This window comes from Rhinoraja longicauda, chromosome 11 (assembly GCF_053455715.1).
Source record: "Rhinoraja longicauda isolate Sanriku21f chromosome 11, sRhiLon1.1, whole genome shotgun sequence".
In the NCBI taxonomy this organism is placed as follows: domain Eukaryota; kingdom Metazoa; phylum Chordata; class Chondrichthyes; order Rajiformes; family Arhynchobatidae; genus Rhinoraja; species Rhinoraja longicauda.
The window spans coordinates 20,845,375-20,857,624 of record NC_135963.1 but is presented as its reverse complement, the minus strand read 5'-3'; the positions used below and the strand labels follow the sequence as shown (position 1 = coordinate 20,857,624).

General features: G+C 40.5%; 1 protein-coding gene across 2 annotated transcripts in view; it reads right to left on the bottom strand.

Moving 5' to 3' along the window:
- Window positions 1–11,094, bottom strand: part of b4galt2 (UDP-Gal:betaGlcNAc beta 1,4- galactosyltransferase, polypeptide 2) — a 233,290-nt gene extending 222,196 nt beyond the window's left edge. Inside the window, exons 1-2 of one of the 2 annotated variants that reach the window (XM_078408438.1) lie at window positions 10,963–11,094; window positions 9,766–10,218 (exon numbers count right to left, since the gene is read on the bottom strand). In XM_078408438.1, the coding sequence (XP_078264564.1) occupies window positions 9,766–10,096 (331 nt within the window). In that variant the 5' untranslated portion in view covers window positions 10,097–10,218; window positions 10,963–11,094. Of the gene's footprint in view, window positions 1–9,765; window positions 10,219–10,400; window positions 10,530–10,962 lie in introns of those variants that run through there. The other variant, XM_078408439.1, reaches the window with a different exon arrangement.
- Window positions 11,095–12,250: the final 1,156 nt, after the last annotated feature.

Below are 12,250 nucleotides of genomic sequence, written 5' to 3'. Positions count from 1 at the left end.
TCCTTGTTACGAATGGGGAGAGGGGGGGCGAGCGGAGCTGCGGGATATCGAGGAGACACTAGTGAGAGCCTCATCTATAATGGAAGCAGAGAACCCCCATTTCCTAAAGAAAGAGGACATCTCCGAAGATCTGGTATGGAAAACCTCATCCTGGACGCAGATGCGGCGTAGACAGAGGAATTGGGAGTAGAAAAATAGAGTCTTTACCGGAAGCAGGGTGGGAAGAAGTGTAGCCTAGATAACTATGGGAGTCAGTATGTTTGTAGTAGATGAGTGAAATGGTCCTGTCCAGCCTTGCAAATTCCCCAGGCCAACACTACCAAAATAAGACCTGCCCACTATTGAGTGAAGTAGGTGCACATTCCAAACAATAGCTCAGCATATCTTGAGCCTAGCTGTGCTAACTCTGTATCAGTAACGCTTCAGAACATGATGCAGCTCTTGGGGACACATGCAGGCTTAATCTGGCAAGTAACACAAGAACCACACAATGCTATTTCTGAAACAGATTCTAACCACCAGCATCTACTGTTCAATGACATTACATTCACTGAGACCGTCACCATCAACATCGGGGCAGGTCACCACTGTTCGGAGACTGAGTATCCTGTTGTAATCATCCTAACTCCACAAAGCTTTTCATCATCTAAAGGCATAATTCAAGAGGAGGATGGGAAAACCTCCAATTGTCAGAATGAATTTCTGAGTGACAAAATACCTACCAGATTGGCTCTCCATAAATCACCCTTAAATGTCATCGGTGAGATCTCACGGAGTATTGTGTACAGTTCTTCCTGTCCTTCTTTATGAAGGATAGCATTAAGCTGGAAAGAATGCAGAGAGGATTCAGGAGGATGGATTGACGAACAAATGAGAGGCTGGACCTTTTCCCTCCTGGAGCATGGGATGCTGAGGGGTGACCTTACAACCCCATGAGCACCACAGACAAGGTGTTCACAGTTATTTTCCACAGGTAAGTTGGAAGAGGAATGAATTAGGAACTAAAACACTCCTGTGGGGCAAATCTTTCACACGGGGGAGGGGGGGGGGGGGGGCATATGGAATGAGGTGCCAGAGGAACCCTGTAAACAATGGTACAATTACTATGTAAAAAAAACATTTTGATAGGTACATGGATAAAAAAGGATCAGATGGACATCAGTCTGAAGAAGGGTCTCGACCCGAAACGTCGCCCATTCCTTCTCTCCCGAGATGCTGCCTGACCTGCTGAGTTACTCCAGCATTTTGTGAATAAATACCTTCGATTCGCACCAGCATCTGCAGTTATTGTCTTACACTATATAGTTGGATATGGGTCAGACACAGATAAATTGGACCAGCTCAGATCGACATTTTGATCGGCATGGTCAATTAGCCAAAAGCCATGTTTCCACACTCTACGACTTCCTGTGCCAGCTCTGTGACCAATTATTTTGCAGTGTTTGGGTGTTCCACTGCTGAAAATGGGGAAACAAATGTGGTTGCTAGGCTGGGAAGCACCCCGGTCATTCTTTGTTTTCTTAACAACGTTGAATTCTAATGGGAGTTGAACCCATTTAGTCCACTTAAGAAAATCCTGCAAACTTCCACCGTATTCAGCATACCCCAAGGCTGCACCAAGACCCAACTTGTCCATGATGACAAAGATGCCCCATCTTAGCTAGTCCAATTTACCTGCATTTAGCCCATATCCCTCTAAACCTTTCATCTCCATGAATCTGTCCAAAGGTTTTAAATGCTGTTCTAGTACCTGTCTCAACTACCTCCTCTTTCAGCTCGTTCCATATACCCACCGCCCAGTGAGTGAAGAGGTCACCACACTAGCTCCTATTAAATCTTTCCCCTCTCACCTTAAACCTTTGTCCTCGGGTTCTTGATTCCCCCCACCCTGAGTAAAAGTTTCTGTGCATTCACCTGATCAATTCCCTTCATGCATTACAATTACTGGCTTTCACCAGCTACTGCTGCATTGATGAAGCAAAACTTAAAGAGGAAAGAAAATTGAAAAAGACATCAAAGCCACCAACTATTAACGTTATTTTCCCAAATATGTAGTTACTTCAGAATTCTTCGCATTTAAATTTGATTTGCAATTTTAAATTATCTCCTGAAGGCGAGGAGATAAACAATCATGCCTGAATGAAGACTCGCATCATAACAGTTTGCATTTCACCGTGTTGCCAATTTTTCACCGAGAATAATGCACCTGTTTGCTTATCACTGAAACCTTTCATATCCTTGATTAAAAAAGAGAATGCATGTGTATAATCAGTGCATTACAAAGCCATGTGAACAGAATGCACATTTACATTTCAGAAGATCACTCGACATGAAAAATAGCATTCTATTCGTATAAAGTAACACAATAATCTTTTTTTGCTTAAATCAAATGAAATGTGAAAACTGCATGTCCTACTTAGAGTAAGAAAATAACTGCAGATGCTGGTACAAATCGAAGGTATTTATTCACAAAATGCTGGAGTAACTCAGCAGGTCAGGCAGCATCTCAGTTCAGTCTGAAGAAGGGTCTCGACCCGAAACGTCGCCCATTCCTTCTCTCCTGAGATGCTGCCTGACCTGCTGAGTTACTCCAGCATTTTGTGAATATGTCCTACTTAGAGATCGACTGCCCACACCAAAATTCACAATCTGATTGGAAAAAACATCAATTCTCAGAAATTACACTCAGCTTTTTCCAATGGGGAACATTATCACAATCTAATAGTTTAGCTCTAGTTCAGTGATACAGCGCAGAAACAGCCCACCGAGTCCACACCGACCAGCAATCCCCATGCACTTGCACTGTCCTACATGCTAGGGACAATTTACCATTTTTACCAAAGCAAATTAACCTACAAACCTGTATGCCATTGGAGTGTGGGAGGAAACCGGAACACCCAGGGAAAACGCACACGTTCACGGGCAGAACGTACAAACTCTGTACAGACAGCACCTGTAATCAGGATCGAACCCGGGTCTCTGGCACTACAAAGCAGCAACTCCACCACTGCGCCACCATGCCGCACAAAAAATGACTTGGAGGAAATGTCTGCCATCCAGTATTGGACACCACGCAAGCCAGAGTCTTAAAGACCTCATGGTGAGCTACTCCTGGGTGTTTCAGTGTACATTAGAATCCTGACCAATTTTGAAGAACCCACTGAGAAGCAGCATGTGGAAGAGAAATGTTGGTAGATCATGGGTGGATGGTTACAAGACTACAGAGGTAATGGTGCTGAAGCAAGAAGCAATGTGGGTGCATGTGAATCTCTAGCCATCCCTCAAAGGATAAGAATAGAAACAAATGAGGATAGTCTCACGCAGCAAACCAAACAGATTAAGGAGATGGAGGAATGTTGGATAATAACAGTCAGAAATTAAGTCTGATGTAAATGGAAAAATGTTAACAGTTGTTACAATATAGTGTAGCAAAGTTTGGAGTCATGAATTTTGATATTAGGAATAAAGACGTTGACAATTTTCTAAATGGGGTGAGAGTCCACACATCAGAGGTGCAAAGGGACTTGGGAGTGCTGATGCAGGTTTCCCAAAAAGTTCATCTAGCATTTATTTCAAGAGGGCTTGTATACAAAAACAGGGATGTAATGTTAAGGCTCTATAAGGCGCTGGCAAGGCAGTTGGAATATTGTGAGAAATTCTGGGCACCATATCTGAGGATGTGCTGGCTCTGGAGAGGGTCCAGAGGAGGTTTATAAGAATGATCCCAGGAATGAGTAGGTTAACCTATGATGAGCGTTTGTCGGCACTGGGCCTGTACTCGCTGGAGTTTAGAAGAATGAGGGGGACCTCATTGAAACGTACAGAATAGTGAAAGGCTTGGAGAGAGTGGATGCGGAGAGGATGCTTCCACTAGTGGGAGAGTCTAAAGCTTCCACTAGTGGGAGAGTCATAGCCTCAGAATTAAAGGATGTAATTTTAGGAAGGAGATGAGGAGAAATTTCTTTAGTCAGAGGGTGGTGAATCTGTGGAATTATTTGCCACAGAAGGCTGTAGAGGCCAAGTCAGAGGATATTTTTAAGGCAGAGATAGATAGATTCTTGATTAGTACAGGTGTCAGAAGGCAGGAGAATGGGGTTAGGAGGGAGAGATAGATTAGCCAAGATTGAATGGCAGAGTAGACTTGATGGGCCAAATGGCGTAATTCTACTCCTATTCTTGTGACCTTATAAAACCTTTGCTGACTGGATTCAAACAAGAATAGTCAGTAAAGATGGGATGCGATATGCAATGTTGAAGAACTGGAGAGAGAGGAAATAGGGGTTGGAGATGCAGCAACTATGTTTTTTTTAAAAGAGGAGAGATAATAATGGCAGATTTGAACAGGCAGCAATATCAGCTAATGGTGAAGCCAGATAGGAGGTGCACCTTATGAATAACAAGCACTCCGAGATAATTCCATGATTCCTCTGCAGTTAGAAATGTGAATGTATCTGTTGAACACTGCTTATTGAAGCTGAATAATGTAAGTGATCAACTATAATCGATTTCCTCAGCATGTCAAGAAAATAGGCCGTACTGGATTTTTATTTTATTTTTCTTGTGCCTTATTAGATTAAACTGATTGAATCTATGACAAGGATGGGTGAATGATTAGAGCCAATTGGTCAGGTGCCTCATCCCATGTCATATTATTACGTTCTTGATCTTTTTTGGCACAATTCAAAATGTCTGTATCAATCTCATGATTTAAAAACATTCCCCCGCTTGATTATTTTTCCAATGAGGAAATGTTCTTATATATCTCTTTACAGCTCAGTGATCCAAAACCCTGAACAATTTCCCTCCCTGAAGTCATTTCACTGTCTCAAGGCAATCACCATGAAACCAGAAGAAAACAGCAATCAACAAAACCATCTCGCCATGTCACATAAACCCATGTACATCAGTCCTTATTGGAAGTCACCTCACTCATTCATTTCTTTTCGCTCTGCTTTCATATAATTTACTGTACAACATAGACCGCTGCAGAACAGAGCTGCCCATTCCTTTCACGGTCAGCAGAGTCCCCAAAACAGCTGTAAGTGTTACTGGGATATATCGCGTGTCTGGAGTGGGTAGAAACCTGCTGTGCAAAAACTTGGCTCAAATCATATTTCAACGAGAAATTACATTTCAGATGCAGCTGCCAGCCATCAATATTAATGCTGACAGTTAGGCTCCAAAAATAAATACGCTGTCAGGATAAATTAATCATGTCCATTGCAGGCACACTGGGTTGGATTTTCCACCGTGGCACAGTTGCGCTGAAGGTGGTGGATATGGCTTCCTGTGGTGCAGTGGCACTTGCACACTACCTGTTTTTTTTTTTCAGGTCTGGTCGAACATAATATTCTCGTTGAGGTTTCAAAGCACCTCAGAATTCAATACGAAGCAGCAAATAATTTGTAGATCTCCAAAGGCAAAATACAGACTGGAGAGCCCCATGACATCAAACATCGCTTTGCAGGCAGCTAGTTTTCTGATGTGCCATTCCACACCATAAAGCTTCCCGCTTTAAGGATGCCAGATTATGGTGTTGGCAGATTTCTAAATTTACATATTTTTCTTCAGGAGCTGACCAAGGGAGGATCCCTTGGAGAACTGCAGACGAGTGAAAGATGGTCAGGGCAATCTGGCATGAGACATCTCACACCATTAAGATTGTAATTACTTTACTGTGCCACCAAAGGTAAACTTTAGCGTTTTTACTTTAAGGTTTTCATCACTCACATCCCTGCATACGGTCACTTTGTAAAGACCACTGTTTGTTTCGTGCAGGAAGGAACTGCAGATGCTGGTTTAAACCGAAGATAGACACAAAAAGCTAGAGTAACTCAGCGGGACAGGCAGCATCTTTGGAGCGAAGGAATGGGTGGCGTTTCAGGTCGTGACCCTTCTTCAGGTCTTGACCCGATATGTCACCCATTCATTCTCTCCAGAGATGCTGCCTGTCCCGCTGAGTTACTCCAGCATTTTGTGTCTATCCACTGTTTGTTTCATTCACCTGTCATCATACCTATTTGGTTCAGTTGCTCAAGATGCCTGCTGAATATATATTTTGTTATTTATTACGTCAATCTCACAAAATTGCAACGCTTGCTGTTTTTAGTGAGAATATACAGGAATGATTCAAATAAAGCCAATGACATAAATAAAAATCCAAGATATGCATTGTTACTGAATCATTGTCCATCCATTAGCAGTCACCTTAAATTAATGCTAATGCAGCAAGAATATTTGCTATTATAACTACTGAGAAAATGTGCATATTGACATACATTTAGCACAACATAATCTAGCCTTAGATTTCGTTTTAGAGATACAACATGAAAACAGGCCCTTCGGCCCACCAAGTCCATGCCGACCAGCAATCCCAATACATTCGCACTATCCTTTACACGAGGAACAATTTACAATTTTTACCAAAGCCAATTAACCTACAAACCTGTACGTGTTTAGAGTGTGGGAGGAATCCTGAGCACCCGGAGAAAAACCCATGCAGTCACGGGGAGTATGTACAAACTCCACACAGACAGCACCCATAGTCAGGATAGAACCCGGATCTTCTGCGCTGTAAGGCAGCAACTCTACCCCTGTGCCACCGTGCTGCCCAATTTGCTTTCCTATTGGTTTTGGATACATCACTTTAAATCCATCACCATTCTGTTTGTTTTGAACAAAATATCTTATAGATAATGATACAAGAATAAAATTGATAGCAGATATTGTATAGTTAGGATTAAGAGTCTCCAAGTAACCAAAGATTGTAAGCAATTCACCGATAATCCATTTCATATGTTTGAACAGGCAATTGTCTCAGCATTCAATTAAAACCACCAGTGTAGACACTAGCCTTTTTGCATTTCACATTTTGTAAATATTTTACGAAAAATGAAATACTGACTTTCTTCTGGAGCCCTGAACACTTCCCGTTTCTTGCCTAACAAACCCTTCTCTTCCCACTTTTACGTGGATTAAACTTAATTCTTTGGTCCTCATTAAACTGTGAACATTCTCAAGGAAGCAAAATGCAATTTCTTCTTGGCCTGTTGAAATATTAGGTCAGCTTTCTCTGAAAATTCAAGTGGTGATATTTGCAAATTTATTTTAGCTCCACCAAGTTGAGACAAAGGAAACTATTCTCGGAGCAATAAATCATTCTGCTGCCAAGTCTCAAACACCGTTATTTCTGTCCAAAAGGTAGTGGTGTGAAAAATAGTGTTAATCCAGTCAAATCGCAAAAGTAATTGATTTTAACAGGAGCAGAGCTATGATAAGGAATCTTTGTGTGAAAAATAGTACAATGGCGCAAAAGACCCAAGACAATACAGAGTGGAATATATCGCTCACATCATGACGTCCTTTTTTCAACCAGTCAACAATCCCATACCATTGACGAATCATTGCACAATGAAAGCTAGATCGTGATAGTTTAAGGGCAACAAAAAGGATGGTGTTTCTTTCATTTAAATATTATTGACTTGAAGCCTTAATTTTGTTTCCTCCCTGCAGATGCTGCCTGGCCTACTGAGTATTTCCAGCATTATCTATTTTTATTTCATTCCCACTGAATATCTTCACCACGTGGGTTTTCTCCGAGATCTTCGGTTTCCTCCCACACTCCAAAGACGTACAGGTATGTAGGTTAATTGGCTGGGTAAATGTAAAAATTGTCCCTAGTGGGTGTAGGATAGTGTTAATGTACGGGGATCACTGGGCGGCACGGACTTGGAGGGCCGAAAAAGGCCTGTTTCCGGCTGTAGATATATGATATGATGATGATGAAACAGTGCAAGGCAGTACTTTTTTTTTAAAAAGCTTCTGAATTTTTATAGCCTCTTAGTTGAGGCTATACATTCAACCATGAGGCTATAAAAAATCAGAAGCTTTAAAAAAAATTGTACTGCCTTGCACTGTTTCCTGCTTGATGTGGTGAAGATATTCAGTTTGAATGAAATAAAAATAGAAATTGCTGGAAATACTCAGTAGGCCAGGCAGCATCTGCAGGGAGGAAACTAAATTAAGGCTTCAAGTCAATAATATTTATTTTCACTTAAATTTTCACTTATAGAAATAACACAAAAGGAACAAGTCTTTGGTATCACAACAATATAAAATCTGAAGAGTTTAGTTTAATTTTAGTTTAGTTTACTATTGTCATGTGTACCAAGGTGCAGTGAAAAGCTTTTGTCTGCATGCTATACAGTCAAACAAAATACTATATATGTTAACAATCAGCTGCCCATAGTGCATCGGTAAAGGATGAACGGTACAACATTTAGTATAAGATAAAGTCTGATTAAAGATAGCACTGTTTTTTTGCACACAGCTTTGTTTGAATGTCAACTAAGAATTACTCTACCAAAGCTTTCAGGTAAGCAGTGTCTGTAAATAGTTTGCCTCAAAAACTCTTCTGCAATGACATTGTGTCACAACTTTTCTCTACATTAATTTATAATTTGTATTTAATGTTTTCTGACATTGTTAGCAGCAACAAAATCGATATTGACACAAGGAACTGCTGGTTCATAAAAAAGTCACAAAGTTCTGGAGTAACTCAGCGGATACAGGCATCATCTCTGTATAACATGGATGGATGACGTTTCAGGTCAGGACCCTTCTTCAGTCTGAAGAAAACATAATGTCATAAGTAACAGGAGCAGAATTAGGCCATTCAGCCCATGAAGTCTACTCCACCATTCAATCATGGTTGATCTATCTCTCCCTCCTAACCCTATTCCTTTGCCTTCTCCCCATAACCCAGACACCCGTGCTTATCAAGAAATCTATCTCTGCCTTAAAAATATCCATTGACTTGGCCTCCATAGCCTTCTGTGGCAATGAATTCCACAGATTCACCACCCTCTGACGAAAGAAATTCCGAGTGGAAACATCCTCTCCACATCCACTCTATCCAAGCCTTTCACTTGGATGGAAACGTCGCCTATCCATGTTTTCCAGAGATGCTGCCTGACCCACTGAGTTACTCTGGCACTTGTATCTTTAACCCAAAATGTTGACTGTTTTTCTCTCCACTGATACAGTCTGGCGTGCTGAGTGTTTCTTTAAAGATTTCCATTTGAAGTTTTTCTTTACTTTAAATATCCTCTACAAAAGTACCAAATAATCCTGAATTATAGTTCTGTTCACATCATCACATTGGCTGCACATGATCAAAGACGGTGCCCCTGATTCCAAGTGCAGACAATAAGATTTCGTTTTAAATGGCAGACTTCGACCCAACAACATAAATTTTAACAACGCATATTATTACAGCAAAGTTATTAAAATGACAGAAATATAATTGAGAGTTTTTCTGACTACTAATCTTTGACACAGTAATCTGCTATAGATCCTTTATACAATTTCTGCCCTTTAAAATGACACATTGTTTCCGCAACCCTTGTTTTCTTTTAAAGAAATAAAGTATGCAGTGAGAACAAGTGAAATACATTTTGAACTCAGCTTAAGTCATGCCTTCCAGATGTTCAATTGGAATGAAACGAGTCATTCTACAATCAAGCACAAAATAATAAAACAGAAAGGGAAACTCAGTCTGCTTCACATTCTTTTCAAACCAATGCAGCAGCAAGGTACCAGAATGTAATAAAGAGAAATCGATAAATTATTGGCACAAAATCTCAGCATTAGCCACACCACTAACTCAGATAACCATGGCAACCAGAATCATAATACATTTTTCCAGATCAACACATGTCAAGCCTTTTCTTTCAAAAGAAAAGAAAGTTGAATTCAGCATCCTACCTAACCCCTGTGGGACATCAGGACATAATGGTAAAGGCTTCTTTGTGACTGTAAGATTACTCTCCAACTTCCTGCTCGACACAAAATGATCTTCGCCACCCAGGATGGTCAGTGAGGTTCCATTGGGTTTTGAGATATTAAAGTACTGATGCATCTTGGAATAATTCCTACTGTTAAAGCGGCTGAATATGTCGAACCTTTGGGTGTAGACATCCAAGTAGAAGATCGTCATTATGATAAAGTGCACCAGACACAGCAAGAGCACGGCTTTGCATATTCTTTCCAAATTCTTCCCCAACATCAGTCTGGTCATTTTCCGTACACAGCACATAAGCGGAGTACATTAGCTTGTCCAAAGATGCTTCCTGTCCCGCTGATTTACTCCGGCTTCTTGTGTCTATCTTCAGTACATTAGCTCGTCTTCCAAGGATCCCGTCACAGTCCATGTACTACCTGTGAAATGAAAATGGTGCACTCATTAAACCATTCCAATATTTTAAACAGGAGCAATGAAGGTGGGGGAAAAGAGGGGGCGGGGAAGAGAAAGACAGTATCACTATTGGACTGCATTAAAATATGCAACTTGTCTTTTGGGAGAGGGGGAAAATAGATTTTCCTTTTAACTGTGTTGTCACCTGAATGATCATCATCAGAGAGAGCCGAAAATCACCAATTCCAATTCACTTTGCTTAAGATTCCAGCATCTGCTGTTTCTTGTGTTTCCCCCGTTCATTTAACTACCTCTAATCCACATTACACTGAAGCAAAAAAAAGTGCAACTTTTACTGTCACCAATTCAGCTCACTCAAAAGCCAATTTCAGTGAGATTGGGGAAGGAAAATTGCAAATGGTTTTGAAAGGTTCAATGCAAAACCAACTTTGTATTTGGCAGAGCAGTCTGTGGCCTTGAGGCCTGGACATACCACAACAAAATCTTATCAAAACAGATCAAGAATAACTTATTTTTTTAAACTGGACTAAAAACTAATACAGATTACCAATTATGTTAATAAAACTGATTCAATTCAATCCCTTCCATCGTGATATTGATACCATGTGCCTAGTTTAGGAGATAAATGAGAAATAAAAACATGTAGGAAAGAAGAAAACTAAACTTGCAATGATATAACTTTCAAATCCTTGGTGCATGGGATACATATTCACAGCTAAAAATGACTGGATAATTCCAGCTCTCACCCATTCAACCATCTCTTTCAAGGTGCTGGTGCTGTAATTGCCTGGGACTAATTTTATGCACATAATATCGTGCTAAGTGGTATACTTTCCAATCACTGCCTGTTTCTGAGCAAATGAGTGCTTTAAGCTAGAGAAGTTGCCGAGGTCTATTTGCTGTAGCTCTCAGCGTCGTTTTAAAAAAAATGGACTTTGTAAAGAGACTTTGCTTAATTCCCTGTTTGACAAGTAAATAGACTATGTTATCTACAAATCCTGCTATTAATCCTATTCCGACCCCAATTCACTGGCTGATGATCAGTGCTACTCATTGAATTACAGCAGTTTCAATACACACTCTGTCAGCACATTCCAGATTCCCTTACAGTAAATCAATTACTTCTGAGGTGGATTATAAGGTAACTACCTTACTTATGCACAATTGAAGCCCATGTTATATTTACAGCATCGATTCAGAGATGAATTTTGGCCAATTTACCTGGGGATATTACATCTCTAATTACCCAGGTAAGGATTTAACAAAATAAACTATTAGCAAAGACAATAAATGGAGACACCTTATGGAACAATCACTGCTAATGGGATATATTCATACTTTTCAAACAGAAATTGTGACATTTTCCTTTTTGGAATCCACTATCTGTCACGCATTCATAACTTTGTCATCAAATCTGAATGACACAATTCACACTCGGGGCATGAGCACATTAACTAGGTCAACTCTACATTGTTACACTGAGGGAAAACTGCATCAGAGAAAACATCTTTTAGATAAGATATTAAACAATGGCCCCATCTGTCCTCTCTTATGGAAGCAAAAGATCTCAAGGCACGACACAAAGAAAAACAAGTCGTTTTTTTTTATCAATCGCTCAAATAACCACCAAAACAGATTATTTGGTTTTGTGGACTTACTTTAGCTTAGAGATACAGTATGGGACCATGCCCTTCGGTCCACTAAGTCCATGCTGACCACCGACCACCCATTCACACTAAGTTCTATGTCATCCCACTTTCTCATCCACTCCCAACACAAAAGGGGCAGGGGTCACAATTTAAGAATAAGAGGTAGGCCATTTTAGGACTGAGATGAAGAAAAACGTTTTCACCCCAGACTGTTGTGAATCTGTGGAATTCTCTGCCACAGAAGGCAGTGGAGGCCAATTCACTGGATGTTTTCAAGAGAAACGGAATCAAGGGATATGGGGAAAAAGCAGGAATAGGGTACCAATTTTGGATGATCAGCCATGATCATATTGAATGACGATGCTGGCTCAAAGGGTCGAATGGC